Here is a 19,249-nt window from a genome sequence, read left to right as displayed (position 1 = left end):
TAATCTCATTTTAGGGAGTCAAAAAGTGGTCTGAGGAGAAATGGGCGGCCACCCACGTGGGTGTCCCCCGCCCTTTCCAAATTCCTAATCTCCCGCTCTTTTTCTACAACCATTCTTTCTGCAAAGTACTGGATCTCATCCCCACACAACAATCATCATGGGCAGAAGAGGCGACGGTTGATGAAGCACAACCGCGTGGGCTGCTTGGACAGATCTCCTGCTCCAGCAGCAGCACCACCACCACCAATAAGAGCAACAGCAATCCGTGTATAACACCCACAATAACCCTAATATTAACCCCTGGGCCACTTGGTCCTCTTGGCCAGCACCATGTAGAACCACATGTGTTTTCAACCCTCACCCTAAAGAAGGTAGTGCTTAATAATAGGGTTTAGGCTTTCTTTCTCCAACCTTAAAAAGCATGAAGTTGACTGTAGTTTAGTTGACTATAGTTTTTATACATGAAGTTGGGTGAAACCAAGAGTGGAGTTCAACATGGATAGTCTATCTGGAAGAGAAGTAGGTGTTAAAACAAGAAGCTACTTGCCCAAGTACTGACCACTCAAGAGGCTACTTGCATGTTGATGTCCACTCTCTTAGAGGATTAGATCCGGTAACAATGAGCGCCCGTCTGACATCCATGGATGCCTATGGGGACTTAGTTTCATAGGTATGCATGCCATTGATGTGAGGAGGAGTCTCAAATAAATTTGAACATTTAATCATTAGTCTATAATGCAATTTTTTTGAATGTGCAACAAAATGTTGTGCAAATGAGTTTTGCTCAAGGTAGGCAAACCTCTGTAACATTCCCTAGCCTTTGGAAGCCAATTTCAAACAAGTGAACTTTTGTATTACATGTTTCTTTGCAAGGTGGGGACTTACCATGGATTGGGTGTATCGTTGAAGACCATTTGTTCACTGGGCAAATAAAACTTGAGCTTTAAGTTGGTAGGGAAACCCCTTTTGGGGGTGGTGTTTGTTGAAATGGAGGCTTTGTACACATCTTTGAAAGGGCATTAATGTAGATGGTGAGCTAGAGCTACTCCAAGTTGATGGTTTATTGTCTTGTGGATGAGGTGAATTTGAACATGTTCTTGGATTCATCTAGGTATATCTTTATGTTGTATTAGTGGACATGCAAATTTCACATTGTGAAGTTTTCGTCCAAGTTGCAGCCAGTTGATAGTGTGTCAATTCTTTCTAACTTTAGTGGTGCATATGCCCTATCAACTACCTTTCTGTTGTAATAATTATTTCTATTTTTGTTATGATCCTTAATACTAGGCTTGAGTCTACCCTATATCTTTGAAGCTCTGACAGAAACTCAGTACATAGACCTTTGTATGAATTTATGCTCTTGTGTGTGTGTGTGTGGGGGGGGGGGAGCATATATTGATGCCAAGTTCTACAACCACTATTGGGCATTGATGACATTAGTGGAGATGTTGTAGTATCCAATCCATACTATGCATAATGGAGTTAATGGTTTATTGTCTTCTGGATGACTACCATGAGGTTATAAATTGCACATTCTTATAAGGTGAATTTGAGCATATTCTTGGATTCATCTAGGTATATATATATATATATATATATATATATATATATACACATACATACATACATATGGAGTATATATAAACACACACACACACACACACACACATATATATACATACTCTTCTAAGGATACATCTTTATGCCTTATGAATTTCTCTTGTGTTTTACTTAAGCAAAACTTTTTATGCTTGTTATTCCACCCTTTAATTTGCACTCATGAAAGTACTTTGTGCCTTATAGATTTCTCTTGTGTTTCACTTATGAAAAATTTTATACACTTATTTTTTGGATAATTATTACACTACACTCCATCCTTTAATTTACTCTCATGTGATAGTAAGTCTTTGTGCCTTATGGGTTTCTCTCCTATTTCACTTAAGTCAGAAATTAGTTACTTTTTGGGATAATTATTTGATTAAACTCCATCCTTAAGTTAACACTGGCGAAAGTGTATCTTTGTTCCTTATAGATTTCTCTTATGTTTCAATCAAGACAAATTTTATATACTTTTTTTGTTTGGGTAATTATTTTACTACACTTACTCTTTTAATTTGTATTCATAAAAGTATGTCTTTCTTCCTTACAGATTTCAACTATGTTTCACTTAAGCTTCTTTTCTTACGGATTTCTCTTGTGTTTCACTTAAGCAAAATTTTGTATACTTGTTTTTTTTATAACTATTAAAATAATCCTTTAATTTGTACTCGTGAAAGTGCGTCTTTGCCTTATGGATTTCTCAAATGTTTCACTAAATCTTTCTCTACTTTCTTGCTTTTGGCATCCTTGAGTACATTGATGTTTTTTTTCACATAAGAGTGTATGTACTTAACACTACTCTTGCATACTATGCATAAGAGTGTATGCGTAAGAGCTATATATAAGAGTCCACTAACACATAGCTCTTATGCATTCTCCACAAGAGTGTATGCATAAGAGCTATGCATTTTTAAAGAGACTATTAATTTTATGCCATTAATAGCTTTATGTATATAGCTATGTATAAAAGCATAAATGTCTTTATACATAAGAGTTTGTTTATAAGTCTTTTCATAAGAGTAAAGTGCAATAGTTCTCTTGCATATATAGTGCTATGCATAAAGTTAATGGAGTTAATTTATAGTTCTTGTGTATTATAATATTTTACTATATAGTAATTTGTTGTTAGTTATTGATTGCTATATAGTAATATTTTACTATATAGATTGTTGTATAGAAAAGATTTCATAGATCAATTACTATATAGTGAATGCTTTCTTAACTTTTGCTATATAGTAACTTTTTGCTATATCGTTTACTATATAGTGATTAATTGCTAGTTTAATTGTTATATAGTAAGTGTTTTCCTAGATTGAAGAACTAGGAAGTGTTCCACTTTTCTTAGATTCAGACTTTTACTAGATATGTTCATTTTTTCTTACAAACTATCTAGTAAAATGTTTTTCTTGTTATGTAGGAATGTGTTTAAAGTCCCTTGTGGGCCCCTAGTCAATGCAACCCCCTCTGGATGTCAATGCAACCTCCTAGTCAATGCAAAACTCCCTCTCTGTCCATATTCCTTAGGTCACGTCTTGTTTCTCATTCCTAAGGTTATACCTCAATCCTAAGGTTATACCGCCTCAACAAATTAATTAATTGCCAAACAAAATTTGGCACCCATATGCATACCATCCTCTCTCTCTCTCTCTCTCTCTCTCTCTCTCTCTCTCTCTCTCTCTCTCTCTCTCTCTCTCTCTCTCTCTCTTGCACAGAGGTGAATATTTACATTTAAGGAACTAAGTCGGGTTGGCGGGAGGGTTGTCTATGGGGCGTTGCAGAGATAGCTCTCTTCGTCTTTGTATTTCTCTCCCCTCTCAATCTATGTGCATGCTAATCCCCTTGGTCTCAACTTGCTCTTGATCTTCTCTGTGCGTGCATGTATAGCTCTCGATCCTCTCTCTCCCATCATGTCCCTGCTCGTGTGGAAGGGAAGATTTTGTCCCTTCCCTCTTGCAACAAGCTGTCTTGCAACTCTCTCTCCCTTTTTCTCTTTTCATCTTTGTGAGAGAAGGGGAGAGGCCATTCATGCATTGTGCTAATTAGAGATTGCTCCTGTGACTTGCAAAGAAGGTGATTGCTTTTCAACAAAAATGACAAATCCAATACTATAGAAATTTTCTACAGATTATGAGAAATCCAATATCATAGAGTTTTTTTGTAGATTTTTTGGAGTCTGACTTATGAACTACAGATTTCTATGAGTAAAAGAGCCATTAGTGTAATGTGTGTCTACTTTTGTTAGTGTGTCTTATTCACAACTTTTGTTAGTGTGTATTAATTAATAAGCATGACTTCGAAGTCACCCTTATTAATAGAAAAAGTTTGATTAAGGTTGAAAAACCTTTTTTGACATGACCAGCTTGCCGGCCACCACTGCTTCACCTCCTTTCTCCTCCTCCTTCCTCTCCTTTGGCACCTACTGTCCTCCCCCTCCTCCTCCTTCGGCGGCACCTATCGGCACATGAGTACTCCATCAGGTCCTGTAGCTCGTTGTCCGTCCTGGATGGCCGTAGTACGCACCACTCATATTGCCCACCTATCGCCAGATCCCAAAAATCAGCACCCTTGACCAACTCTGTCATGATCTCAGCCTCTCCGGAAGCCTTGATCTGATACAGGAGTTTCTACCCTCGTCTCGATCCTCGTTGAGGGCATATGGCGGCCGTTTGTCCCATGTGCTTCGGGCGATCTCTTGCACAACCACGCTACGCTTACAAATGAAACAATTGGAGATGACATTTTCAATTTCCAGGGAAAGGCGGTCATTGGCGCACGGCCTTTGCAATCCATGCACATGCCAAATGGTGGTGAACTAGAAATTATATACAATTTAATTCAAAACTTCTTTTCTAAGGTTATTCAAAACTTATTTCCTAAGGTTATTAATTATTTAATTAATGCAAGGCAAAAAAAGGTTTTGGGTGCTTATTGTTAAATATATGCACCCAAAATGTCAAAAATTTTCTATTAATTAATCAATACAAAATGAGCAACAAAAAATTTATATTTTTTTTTCATGGGCGAAAATGGAAAGTAAAAGATTTTCTGGACTCATCTCTTTCGTTCTGGATCTCTTGTAAGAACCTTGTGAGCTCTCTCTCTCTCTCTCTCTCTCTCTCTCTCTCTCTCTCTCTCTCTCCCCCTTGCACCAGTGTTCTTTCCCTTTTCTGTTTTGAGAGGCGTTCTCTCCTTGTCACCCTCTCATTGCAAATAAATTTAATTATAAAAAAAGATAAAGAGAATGTGGTAGTTGATCTAGAAAATGAATCAAGTATCTAATCATCCTCTATTGAAAAGAGATCAAGTGGAATTTGATCAAGCACTGAGGCCTTTGATATGGATTTGCAAGTGCGCATCTCACTTTGCTACTTTGCTAGTGATTGTAGGAAAGGATAATACATTTGAGCATCTTTTCTAAAGAACATGTGCCTTTCCAATATGCATTGAAAGTTCCTCTTGAGATGGAGGATTTGGCTCATTTAAACCACTAGAGTGAAATAAAGATCTCTTCCAACAGTATTGTTGATCTTTTTTACTTTTGATTCATACATGATAAGTCCACATGATTTATTTGACTTTTTGGTGACCAAAGATTTAACTTTTTAAACATAGGTATATTAATTCTAAAGCAAAAAAAAAAACATAAATAAAATTCCTCAAGCTTACACTTGAAAAACAAGGAGAGTAAATGACTAAAAATTCATGAATTGAGTATGCTTTTTTACATGGGGGATGGGGCCTAGGCACTTGGGCTTAGGTTCATTTACATGTGCACTTTTGGAGGGACCTTGGGCTATATTAAGCATAGGGCTCATAGACATTGTACCTTTTGATAACCATCTCTCTTCTCTCTAAATCTTGGGCTATATTAGACATAGGGCTCAAGGCATTGTACCTTTTGATAACCATCAATTAATTACTCTCTTCTCTCTAAACCTAGGTCAATCATCCTACTCTACGTTAATCCAAGACTCTTGAGTAATATGTAGTTGATGCTACCCAAGGGGAAGTCACATGTGTATCAACTTGTTGCTCCAAGAAAAGGTCATGATATTAACGCCACTACTAGAAGAATGCCTCTTCAATGTTATCACTACCAAGGACCACACAAAATCTTTGAATGTTCTCTTAAGTAATAGCCACAAACCACTCAAGGTGCATCTTTTACACCACCACCTTTCACTTGTAGTCGTTGTTGTAGCATAGATCATATATGATCAAGGATTTCCCCATGAAACCTGTGGTAACTAATATACAGTGGGGTCTAACCACCATCACACCACTCAATATGATTGGTGTAACCGACAAGTCAAAAGAAAACTTCCTACCAATGCCATAACCGGACTTATGGCTAAAAACCAACCAATTTTGGAAAGAAAAATAGAGAATCTAACTGCTTTAGTGGAAGAATCTAACTGCTTTAGTGGAAGAATCTAACAAGAAGAAAAGGCCATAGAAGGAAGAAACCTATGAAGGGGGAGAAGTCTTGCAAGACAAAAAGAGAAAACTTGGGAATAGTTGAAGAATTACTTTAGACTAATTCAAGGCTAATTAGACTAATTCAAGGCTAATCTAGATGCTCCTTTCTTTCATTGATATTAGAGCTCTAGGCTTAGATCTTAATGCTTTGATTAAGAGATTCTGTTAATCAATTTTCAAAATGAATTTTCTTTATCAAGATTAATGTTAATTATTTTCAAATTTGATTTTTACACAGTTTTTAGATTTGCTAATTTTTTGCTTTGACAAGATTTGCAATGAAACTTGTGTTAATTATTTTTTGAATTTGTATTAATAATTATTTTTAAAACCCTAATCCACTTCACAGTTTGACTTCTTGATCTTCTTGATCTTGCGTTCTTGAAATTTTCTTGAGTTTCGAAATTAGGGTTGCAGAGATTTTAGTAACCAATATTGAGTGATTTTCTTGCATTGTCTTGCTTAGAGAGCCTATAGTTTCAAATACCAGTCCTTAAGGCCTAATTTTTTCAAGATCAAACCCTAGATTATTAAATCTTTGAGTTCTTGGAGAAGAATTGCAAGAAGATTACTGTGCAGAATATTCAGATTGATGTGCAAAGTTTTCAGATTACTGTGCATAATAATTCAAATTGTTGTGCAGAGTTCTTAGATTTCTGTTGTTGCAGAGTTACAGTATTGTGTTGAGTGCAGATTCATTACAGTTTTGAACAAATTTCAGTGCAGGTTTTAGTGCAGTTCAAGATCAATGAAGTTTTCAACAAATGTTGGAGTAAGTGCACAAACTTTAACTGCATATCATGTTTCTTGCATATTGTGCAACTATGGCTTGCTCAACAAGCAACAAATTACAAGATAGTGATGCTTGGTGAAAGATTAAGTGCATCTTGATAACTTTTGACAAAGATTGCATAACAATTACAAGAAATTGTAAAGGCTTTAAGAGTAGTGAATTGTAGAGAATAACAATGAAATGATGCAATTCTTGAGCAGTGAAGAAACTGCTTTCAGGTTTGTGCAAAACAAGGTCTTATCATAGTTTAATCCTTAAAAATTAATACTAAACACACTTTTATAACAAAGATTGATGAATGTGTACCCTATGAGATGAATGTGTACCCTATGAGAGGTGAAGATCTTAGTAGTGTGTGCAAGATGCATTAAAGTTCATCAAAAATTTATCAAAGATTCCTCCAACTTCAACAATATTTTGGTGGATAAAAACAGTTAATATCAATTTATAGTTGTTCTACAAGTTCTATAAATTTTTAAATAAGCCGTGATTTAAGCTTAACAAAGGAAGCTACAGCAAAGGTTGTTGCCATAGCTTAAACAGAACAAATGGTGAAGACACTGCAAAGCCTCAGTAAAGGCATCGGTATTGAAGGTTGGTAGCTTGGAAAAGGAGCTTTCACAAGAGAAATCCATGCTGAACAGCGGAAGGACATTAGCTGTGACTGGGTGATTCTTGGCCATTCCGAGCGCAGGCACATCATTGGAAGACAAATGAGTTCATTAGAAGGTTTAAGAGGCCTTAATAACGTTTAGATCACACAACAACTGCTCTAGTCATCAAGTTCTTCAAGGAACCTAAATGTGACCGAAAGAAGACAACATTTTGCTTAATGACGTGAGTAACTGTGCTAGAGTCGTGAGGCCCCCTGTTCCATGGCAAAGGAGCTTGCCAAGACCAGCCAACTTTGCTCTGGCGCACTCTCTACAGCGTAACACCTCCCAGTGGTGGGTAGGCGACAACAATGCGCTTCATCGCCTATCTTCACCACTTTGTAAGGTGTGAAATCTTTGAGGGCTTCATCGCCTCTCTGACGCAAGCTTGGCACATACTTCCTTTCAAGCCAATACAGTTCGTGCTCTCCGTAGTGCCTCACAATCGGTAGCTAACCACCGTTGATGACAGAATCGTAGCTGTAGTGTCATCGTGAGCATGCAACCAGCGTTTCAACGCCTTTGAGTCTCAAGCCGCTAACGCCAACGCTCAGCTATCCTCTTATCTAGCCGCTAACGTAGCTGTGTCCTCAAATCACATAGGGCCCTTCAGCTTTCTCAATTCCTTAGTGTGTCTTCTACCCAATTAGGATTGTGGCCATGAAGAAGTGCAACATTCAAACAAAACGCGCATCATCGTTTGCAGTGCATCACCGTCTACAAAGCTTTTCAATGCGCAACACCGCTTGGAGCTAAACAAAGTTTTTTTTTTTTTACCAACACAAAATGCAACTTCACCAGACACAGCAAGTCGTTTAGCACTCAACACTCTATTTTCTTGAAATGATACACATCGATATCCATGAACATAATGTACAAGCAAGCACATCCAAGAGACGAACTGATAGGACATAACAAATGTTGTCAAAGGTGTCAGGAGTAGATCGCAATGTACAAATGTATGTAGAAAAAGAAATCATGACGGTCACACTAGTGCAAGAAGGTGATTCCTCACATTTCATCATGGAACAAGTATTCATCAACATTGCGAAGGAGATGGGACCTTTGGGAGAAGACAGTTGGTAAATTAATTTGATGGAAGACGATTGATAAATTAATAATTGATTGGGCAATTGTGTTTTTGTAAATGAGTTTTAAATATCTAAATAAGTAAGGTGTGAAACTTAAATAATTTAATAATTAAATTTTAGAGGTGAATAACTGCAACCCCACATGGACCTTCTAAGGAGAGCTTTGGGTTTACGCTCAACACTGCTGTGATACGCAACTTGTTTGAAAAACCTCTGCATTGCACTTCAACTAGTGACAACAAATTGAGGACGTGACAGACGAGGTTATGCATCCATATCGAAGGCAAAGACGACCCAATGACACGTGATTCGACAAGGCAAAGGTAAGCTCTTGACTTGAACAAAGGGCATCGCGCACACCTATAATTGCCTGAAGCTTCCATGGCCCAAACTACCACAGTTGTTCATGGACCCTTTGTGTAACTAGTTAACATGCTAAGGTCTTCTTTGCTAACCGAATCGCCAAACAAATCACTCCACTAGCCACACACTATCTAGACATGGTACGCTTTTCATCATAAGTCAAATAAATCCACACTCAAACAAAACATCAAGAAACTTTGAAAGGTCTCTACCATTGGAGTAGTCACAAAAATGAAAAATGCCAAGTAGTTTTAAGTTTCAAGTCCATGGATACATCCCCTTGCAACCTAGAAACTTTTGACCATTTTTTGGCTTTTGCGCATCTTCGCAAAACCAGCCCAATCGAGGTGGTCAAGTGCCAATTACTCTATTGCTTATTACTTATGATGCTCTGAGCCATTTCGGTCTTCCTAGGCAAGAATTTGTATCTCGTACCATTTTTAAGGGACAATGACCATCAGATCAACGAAGGAAAATGAACTTTTAAAATAATATCAAAGAATTGTACTCTTTAAATTTTGGTGCATAAATGATGTGTTGGTTAACAATTATGGCTAGATGCAAATAGCAAATAATGTTTAGTGTTGTTTTAATTATGTGAGATTTAAGAAAAACCGTAGGTTCAAAATCAATTTGTTTATGGTTAAATACTTTTAACATTATCAAACACATACAAATTGGTATGACCATTGCAACATACAAGAGTTAATTACTTCTCTTTGTATCAGCATAGTTTAAGACATCACAAGACAAACCCTCCCTCCCCCCGAACCCCCCCAAAAAAAAAACATTCCTTAAAGCCAGCATGCTTCACTCCAAGGAATCTTCAAGCTCAACTCCCCTGCACACATCAGCACCGCCAGCAAAGTCTTAAGCACTACACTTCTATTTCATAATCCAACTTTACCCAAAAAAAAACGTACCTTGGGTCCCCCAGATGTTCAGATGAGCAGTTCATGCCAATGTATAAAGTTTCACATCAAGTTCAAGTTAAATCACCACTAAGATTCTAATATGCAGTTAATGCCAATGTATAAAGTTTCACATCAAGTTCAAGTTCAATCACCCCACTAAGATTCAATGTACCTCATTTTGCTGCCATTCAAAATTTTTGTCTTTAGGATCTTCCTTTTGACTAGACTCACTGGACACATTCACTAACTCGGTTTAGAATTTCATTGTTTGTCTTGAATTGATTCAAGATTTAATATGCCATCCAAAGCCAGACAGTCCTTCATAAATGCTCTTTCATACAATGCGTTCCAGTTCCCTTGCATAACCCAAGGTTTGATTTATCAGTTGTAATGAAGGTATCTCTTTGTGCACTGTCTCCTTCACTTTCTGGAAATAGACGCAGCCATTACGAATCTCCCACTCAGGATGTTCCTGCATATCAATACAAGAAAAACTATCTTCCACTATCAAAGCTCAGCAGTCTAACAACATATTTTGGCTATTTGTTTGAATATTGATTTGAGAAAAGAAAAAAAGTGCATACACATGACAGGCAAACACAAAGATGACCTGGTCAAAGATGGTGGCCACCACTGATATACTGTCCCACTACCTGTCGGGCCACTCAGCGGGAAGGGGAGGACAGGGCGGCTGCTACATTATGCTGAGTGGGGCAACAGCCACACAGATGCAGAGGGGGCCTCCACGTGGACATGGGAGCTCGTCTCAACTGGGAGGCACCTGAAGATGACATAGTCCACCAACGGGTGCACCACAATCTGGAGGGGCCACTGTGGGACTCCAGGGAGAGAGCTGAGACCGGAGAGGAGGCGATAATCATCTCAATTGGGTCTAAGAAGCGCTGGATCAAGCAGTGCCGAGCCGCGGACAGCCAAGGGGTGAGGAGGGCCAAAGAGGTGCTCATCCTGGTGTCCTGTCTTTGGCCTCAATAAGGCCTCTCTCTAACGTCACAGCTCCAGCAATACAGGCCCAGACATCTCCAATCGTTGTAATGCACCACCCACATTAGGGAACCAAACCCCTCTCTGAACAGACAACAGAACCTCACCCGTATCACAAAGTACACCTGGCATCTGAGCAAGTAGTGTTCCTCAGTCTTTAATTCCCCTGTCAAGCAGTGTAAAAAGCTGCACGTCCCATGGTGTGCTCTCTGCTCTCCCATTCTCTATCCAAAGGCAGTGGAAAGATACCCTCAAGTGACCAATGGTGAGCCTCATGGCATGAAATGTCTTTGTATATACTAAAGATAGCCAGATTTCTCACTGAAACCGCCCTCTCTAACTCAAAAATTGTGGTCTTTGTAGAATTGAAGCTTTATGGAAAGCTCCATCAAGGATAACCATGGACGGTTCGTGTGGAGACAAGCCAGGTCTAAGGGGATGATGCAGTTGATCTCCTACCAAGAGAGATCCAAAAGAGGGGCATTAAGACTACATTCGAACAAACGAACACGCACACGCAGAGAGGGGTGGGTGGGGGGGGGGGGGTGTTTGGGTGTGGTCGAGCCACCTGGTGATGCCAGAGTACCAGCATGTACTATGTCTCTCCTTTGCAAACTACCTAGAAGACTTGAAAGCAACCACGGGAGGCAGTCTCTATGGAGTATGTATACATAGGAGATGTAAAAGGTGGTCTAGAAAAGAGCATCAAGGGCCAATGGGCCTACCCAAACTCTGAAAGCACAATCTCATGTGGCACTGATGAGTTACTCTTCATATGCAACGTACATCCTTACCTGCAATCTCTCTACGTTTCCACTTCACCTATCTCAAATCTTGTCCCCAAAACCCAGCACCATACCTACCAACAGGTCTCATTAATGTGCCAAACTACCAGCTTTCTCTGCTCGGCTCTTGAAAGTTTGAAAGTGGGCCTAGAAACACTGCCTCTCTAACCACATCGGGTCAGCACAACCTCTCGCAAAACGGGCCTAGGCACTGACCACATGAAGAAGATTGAGCCACTGAAAGTGATCCCCGAGTAATTGCATCATCTTTACACATGAAGAATTGTCTGGATGCAACCTAGTGTAAGTGTTAAAGAACATTATCTTGGTTTTACCAAGATTCACTGTGAGGACTGTCTTAGCTAGCCAAGAACCTGGCCCCCTGAACCTGCTAGAGATCTCTTGAATGTGCAATCCAAATAATGTAGGGAATAGTGGGCAATCCACCTTCACCCCAATGGTGCTATGGATCTCCCTGGATGGGCCTCTTGGTGCCCCAACTTATCCAGTCTTCAAGTCATACAATGCCATCGCACTACTCCACATTAGCTCTAAGGGTGAAGATATGGTCCTGTGTCACGTGGTTCCTCCTTAACCCTGCTCTATATATGTATCTCTTTGCCAAGGAGCGAATCTCAGCCTCCAGTATTACACCATAAATTTTAGCAAGGGTATGGCCAATCATGATAGTTCCGTAGTTATTGGGATCTTGAGGTCTCCTGATTTATGGATGGGGACAATTATATTATTGGTCCAAGAGGGAGGGAGGCCTTCACAAAAAGCCCTATTAAAGACCTCGGCTATGATAGATGCCAAGATATGCTAAGGACTATTGGCATATATGCTATGAGTTATGCCACATATGCTATGAGTAGTGCCACATGTGAACATGGGCTAACCAAGGGCACTTTTCTCCCTTTGGGTTTTTCCCCTTGGATATTAGGTGTGAAAGGACACCACACTTATTTGAAAATTGATTGTATTATGATATTGTGGAGTCAACTCCCTTGCTCCACCATCTTGTATCTATCTACTTTGAGTAACAATCACCATCTCTCTTTCACTCTCTTGAGAGCTTGTTACTGTGTACCATCTTTGTGTGTGTGCATTGTGTGTGTCTTTGTTTCTCTGAAACCCTAGTCCCCAACAGTGGTATCAGAGCTTGGCTGCACATCCCTGCCTGTGGAGTTCCCGACACCAAGCTTCCTACATCCGTCTGTCAGCAGCTGCAGTTCCGACGTCCGGCGATCACAGTCCGTCCGGCACCTGCTGCACACTCCGTCCAAACTCCCACCGCCTGCCTAGCCTCGGTGCCATCCATTTCACCCTCCCGAAGCTAGTGAGGAGGGCTCCACCACCGCCCTGCCCATCAGCGGCGCTCGAAGCCCATGAGGCAGCCCCGGGCGGAGCTCAGCCCTCTTTTGGGCTTACGTGGCAAAGCCCGTTTTTTGCCCAAAAAAAGGTCGGTTTTGCCAAAGCATAGAGTGTCTCATACAAGAAACCGGCGGCAAAGCCTCCAGAGATCCTACATGGGAATACACTCTAGTGTCCCATACCACCAGAGCACATCCCACATAAAAGCCCCGTTAAGCATGATCATAGTTGGAACAGTTAACTTTCCCCAATACAACTGAGCCATGAAGCAACCGAGTTCCTCTTTGAACACCAAGGTCAAACTATAGGCCAACTAGAGCATCGATCTAATCCATGTGAAGTCAAGAAGGAAAGATACCACCATCTTGGCTTCTGTAGTCTGCTCAATTGGCTGTCTGTAGGAATCTCAAAATATGACCTTCTTCATAAGACTGCCTAACTTGGCACCTTGTCTTGGTTATGCCAAGTTTCGACAAGGGTGCCTACCACCTGCCACCTAGTGGCTTTCTGGATAACATGAAGGGTTAATGGTAAAACTACGTATGACTTCTTCACCGTATAAAAAAAGAATTATCCACTCATGTGGAAGAGTAAGAGCATGCATTAAATTAGATTCCATCAAAGTTCATCAAAGACCTCAAAAAAGTAAAAATCATTAACTAGGGGTTGCACAAAATAGTAATTGAATTCAAATGTCATGACTTAAAAGTTAAGGTCTGACTCACGGCTTAGCAGCCATTCACACACACTTACATCAAGTACACACTGACCATAACAACCATGCCTTGCTTCCAACACTTACATCCCTATGTGCACATCCAGCCCACCCTTGCGCGTCAAATTCGCTGCCCAGTTCATTTGCCTGACCTGTGCAACCTGCCCGTGGGCAAACAAAACAAGTCATCCAAATATAAAATCAAAGTCATGCACACACGAGTGCAGCTAGACTGGAAAAAACACCCATCTGCTCAGTTGTATCAGGTAAAATGTCTAGGGCTCATAATCCTTCTGGAACCTTCCCAGAACATAAATATAGAAAATCACCAAGCTAGCTAGTCCCAAGAAATCACATCATGTCAGGCTCCATGACGCATACATGTACACAGCTTTGTGCCCATATTATCAAATAATGTCCGCCAAAATAAACTAGTGGTTCGAGGATCTCTATCCCCCACAATAGATTTGGGCATGCCATGATGTTTGAAAATCTGAGCCAAAAACAACTTTGCCATGTGCTCTAGCTTGATGGTTTTCCTCACATGAATAAAATGTACATGTTTGCTAAAACGATCAATGATAGTCCATATTGCATCATTGCCATGTGCCGATCTCGGCAAATCCATAATGAAATCCATGGCAATGTTTTCCCATGGTTTGTGTGGAATGGTTAAGGGCTAAAGCAAACCGGGTGTCTTGTGCCTGTCAAACTTGACTTTCTAACACACTAGGCACTCACGAACATAAGCTTCAATATCCTTGCGTATAGCTGGCCAAAAGAAATATCTTTCCAAAGCCTGTGTAGTAGCCAGAATACCACGATGACCTGCATATATGGAGGAGTTTGACCCTCTTCCATAACCCTTTGGTACAATTCTTGGACCACACAAATACAGTTTTGCATCATCAAAAAACCATCTCGAATCGAATAAGATGGGACACGAGTACCATCATTCAAATCAGCCCAAATAAGCTGAAAATCTGTGTCCAAAGAATACATATCCCACAGCCCCGTGGCATCCTTCAACTTTTAGAAAGTTGTCCTCCTTGAATCGGACCAACGGAATGCAACTTTCTTCTTCGTCAAATCATGCAACGGAGAAGCCAAGAAAGCAAAGCGTCAAATAAATCGACGATAGTAAGAACATAGACCAATGAAGCTCCTGACTTGATGAACGTTTTGTAGCTTTGGCCAATCCTTAATAGCTTCAATCTTTGCGGGATCCATGCATACACCATCTTTTGAAACAATATGCCCCAAATAATGGATCTCTGACAAGAAGAATTCACTCTTCTTTCCATTGATGAAAAGCTTGTGTTTCCTAAGCTCTTCAAAAACAACGGCGAGATGTTTTTTATGCTCAGCCTCACTCTTTGAAAAGATAATAATATCATCAAAGAAAGTTCCTGTGAACTTGCAGTGAGGCCTAAAAATTATATCCATCATTCTATTGAAAGTGGCGGGAGCATTTGTAAGACCAAATGGCACCACCAAATATTCATATGGCCCAAATGAGGTTCCGAAAGCCGTTTTGTGCACATCTTGAGGTACCACTCTAATCTGATGGTAGCCACTCTTAAGATCAATGCAACTAAAACAAGCAGCTCCCTCAAGTTTGTCAAGAATATCATCGATTCTAGGAATTGGAAACCTGTTCTTGATGGTAACCTTGTTAAGGGCCCTGTAATCAATACACATGCTGTATGTCCCATCCTTTTTTTGCACAAGCAAAACTAGAGAACAATAAGGCCTTGGAAATAGAAATGTGGCTTACAAAGGATATAGTACTCCTAGTAGTACCCACATCAATACAAACTTAACTTTCTTCTCTTTGTGCAAAATGTTGGGATCCAAACAATAATGCCATGCCATCCCAAGTATCACATCACATCCCGTAAGTGGTGCTATGAGGAAGTCTTCATGATCCAAATATCCCTGAATCTGTATGCGAAGCTTCCCGATGATGGGAGTGACCTTGACTTCCTTGTCCTCAAAGGCAGCATCTGCATGAAAGTCCATGCCCAATTCCTTGGGCTTTAGCCCAAAAGAAACCATCTGATTGGATATAAAGTTATCTATAGAGGCTTTATCAAAAAGAAATAAAGCTTTTTGATCCTTTAGCTTGCCCCAAGCTTTGTATAAAATTCTGCTCTTTGGCTCATGTGTAGTATTACCCTATACATCGGGTATAACATTCACACTCGGTTTTGAATCTTGCACATTATTCTTTTTGGGATTCTGGGGGCATTGAGATTTCATGCGATCCTTGCTCTCACGTAAGAAGCACTTCCCCTCTCTCATGCAATCAAAAATGTGTTGTCTGGACAGCTTAGAACCATCTTTTCCAAGCCCCCTTTTGCATCCTTGGACTCATTGGACATAAACTTAGGTGGTCCACCCTTTTTCTACTCATTTCCAGCTCCAAATTTTCCCTTATATGAGTTGAATTCTTATCTTTTTGATGCTCCCTTGCCATGTAGTTCCTCAGAAATAGTAGCTGAATATATAGGCTCCTGTAAAGTGTTGTGGGGATACACTGCAAGGCTCTTCTGAATGATTCTTTGCAGCCTTGACTCAAACTTTCTTTTCTTCTCGTCCTCACTAATAGTCATGAAAGGTGTGACCTTGAGAAGAATCCGCCAAAACTTTAAGACATAAGAGGAAACGGACTCGCCTTCATCCTATATTAGCCAATCCCATTCCTTTCGTATATCCTTTTCGAAGTGAGGAAGAAGGAAGTGATCATAGAATTGCTCTTTGAAAGCACTCCATGTACAAGCAATTGTCCTATCCAAGAGCTTTGCCATCCACCAATCACTTGCAGTCTCTTTAAGATGCATACCCACATGTCTAAGCATAGATTTCTCTTTGAAGTCCTCAGTGCAAAAGGCTATTTCGAATTGCCTTATATGAAAGCAAGTACCTTGGTGATATCCAGCTTTCCATTATAGCTCTCGAATTTGATGTCCTTGTCCCCTGACTTGAACTCTTTGGCCTTCTTGCTATGACGAGCATCCCGACGCTCTAGAACATCATCCTCTTTGTCATGTCTACGATGGCGACGGTGTCCTCGTCTAGGGCTGATTTCCCGTGCGACACCCTTCACTCTGGATGAAACTTTGGGAGCACGAACACATTAACATTAACCTGAGACTTTGATTCAATAACCCTATGTACATCCGGGTCCCTTTACAAAGCACGGAGCTCTTCAAGCTCATTCATCAAAGCATCAAGATCCTGCTACTGATCCTCAGCCCTAGCACACAACAGTGGATCGCTATCTGCCAAAGCCCCAACATGATCCCTGTCTCCATCCTCTTCCCGCATGCGGCGAATACAGATGATAGAGTCCTCCACATAATGATCTGACTGGCTGGCCATAATGTATCTACCAAAGTTTCAGAAAGAAAAGAATTTCCGTGCCCCGAAATCGCTCTCTACCAGCTTTCCAAGAATGATACTGAATAGACTGCAAGGGTGCAACAGTGCCTGACACCGGCCTCTGATAGAAAACCAGAGTGCGGTAGGAGCAATCACCCGTCCACTTGTAGTCTAGATGAAAAACAAAACACAGATTGGAGCTAGAGTGCCCAAATCTGAAAACACAGCGACACCTGTTGGCCCCAAAGCTTGGCGCCCCTTGCGGTATTTCTTTATTCAATTAAAATAATATGGATGGTTGAGTACAACACAAAGACCAGCCAAGAGTTTACACCTGTAAGTCCAATCTGACGGCCCACAAATCCTTCTCAGCACAGAGGATCTATGCACACAGATCTGTGTCCTCAAGCAACACACTGTGCCTCCCTCTGATCAGCCAGGATCACAAAGCAGGCCAGCCATGGGCATACATCTGGCATAACTCAAGTGCATGATACATCTTCTCAGCTCAAACATACATGTGCTGTCCAATCTCTGTCTTAATCCCTTGTCAATCTGCCATACCCCTCCTCTCACAAGGGGCCAGATAACACATATCTGCAACAGACATCAAGCAGTAGAAAGAGAGATAGATGAACAGAAACAGAGCTTACCAAGTTCAGCTCGTGAAACAACACTAGAGGAAGCAGCAGCACCAATCTGTGCTTGCAGGCACTTGTATCCACAATCCTGCTTCACACGTGTGCTTGAACTTGCTTGTATCCTCCTCCTGATGTCCACTCTTATGCTGTCCTTGAAAAATACAGATCTGAAAATCAGCACAGTACCCGTCTGTACCGCCTCGGGATACGTGCCAGGAGTTGTACTTGCATAAACAGCCTGCTGTCCACTCCTGTACCTGCCTGAATCTGTGTATTTAGGTCTGTCCAGCCACCTGTCAGCACCTCTGCAGCAACTGTACTTGTTGTACCTTGCTGCCCGTACACTGTACGGCAGCCGTACAATATGTACTTGCTGAAAAACAGACTGTACAGCCTGTACTGGTCTTCTGCGCAGCCAAACCAGCAGAGAAGAAGCCTCACAACCCTGCGCTCCTCTGTCCACAGCAAAACCAGCAGTCGTACAGCACTGTACGGCTGCTGTACGGCCTGTTACAGCTCACAGCCAACAGAAAAACAGCAACCAGACTGGTCTTCAGCAGCCGCCTTCAGCTTCCCTTGCTTTTCCACGCTAGTGAATGATGCGCATGAAGAAAAACTCCTCTTTTGCTACACGACTCCCCAAAAAGGGAAGAGAGAGAGAGAAGAGAGAGAAAACTCCTCCCCAATTTAATCCCTAGGGCCCCAACTTTAATAAGTTCCTAGGGCCACTAAGGCCTAGGGGCAAACTCCAATAAACATTAAAACTTAATGTTTCTAGTTCCCCCCTTCACACCTAGGGATGTCCACACATCTTAAACTCTGTCCGGGCACCCCCCATGTGAATCATAAAATATTCTGACTCTGCAACCACCATGCCCACACTTGTCCTGCTCCATTTTCACAGGGCCATGACAGTGCCCCTACACAAGCAAGAGGGCCACGTGGTCTTCCCACACGCTCACTGCCACTTAAACCAAAGGTAACCTCTTTCGAGGCACAACAGTAAAACAAGGGCTACCTCACAATCCCAACCTTCTCTCACGGATAATGACTCCTTATAGCCATATCTAGCATCATAAAAGGTACAAGCTTTGTAGAAAGCCAAGCTCTGATACCAATGTAACAGAAGGGTAGCCGTCACACGGAAATCTTATCAATCATGAAAACTAAATAAAAACACATAAGCATACCAGATAAAAGAAAGATGTCAGCTCTACACAATAAGGGGCCAGAAGATGGGCTACCCCCCCCCTCCCTTTATGGTTAGATTACCAAAAAGGAGTCTGCTTCCAAATACAACTTTGCTAGTGCCCAGGGATTCTCCACTAGCTAGCACCTATTTCTCCCAGTATAGTATGAAAACAAAACAAAACATATGCTGAATTTTGATATCAATCTTCAGCACCAGAGGGCATTCCTGGCATTAAGCACATGTAGGACAACCATGGACAGCCCA

At 41.0% G+C, this 19,249-nt stretch overlaps 1 protein-coding gene across 2 annotated transcripts in view; it reads right to left on the bottom strand.

The window, feature by feature from the left end:
• Nucleotides 1-9,962: 9,962 nt before the first annotated feature.
• The window catches only part of LOC147631460 (26S proteasome non-ATPase regulatory subunit 8 homolog A-like), a 60,580-nt gene continuing 51,293 nt past the window's right edge, over nucleotides 9,963-19,249 (bottom strand). The window contains exon 6 of one of the 2 annotated variants that reach the window (XM_086809860.1): nucleotides 9,963-10,364. In XM_086809860.1, coding sequence (XP_086665986.1) covers nucleotides 10,227-10,364 — 138 coding nt within the window. In that variant the 3' untranslated portion in view covers nucleotides 9,963-10,226. Of the gene's footprint in view, nucleotides 10,387-19,249 lie in introns of both variants that reach the window. The other variant, XM_086809861.1, reaches the window with a different exon arrangement.

Source organism: Cibotium barometz, chromosome 15 (assembly GCF_041138505.1).
Source record: "Cibotium barometz isolate CiBa-2024 chromosome 15, ASM4113850v1, whole genome shotgun sequence".
Classification (NCBI taxonomy): Eukaryota; Viridiplantae; Streptophyta; class Polypodiopsida; order Cyatheales; family Cibotiaceae; genus Cibotium; species Cibotium barometz.
This window is presented reverse-complemented; position numbering and strand designations above follow the sequence as displayed.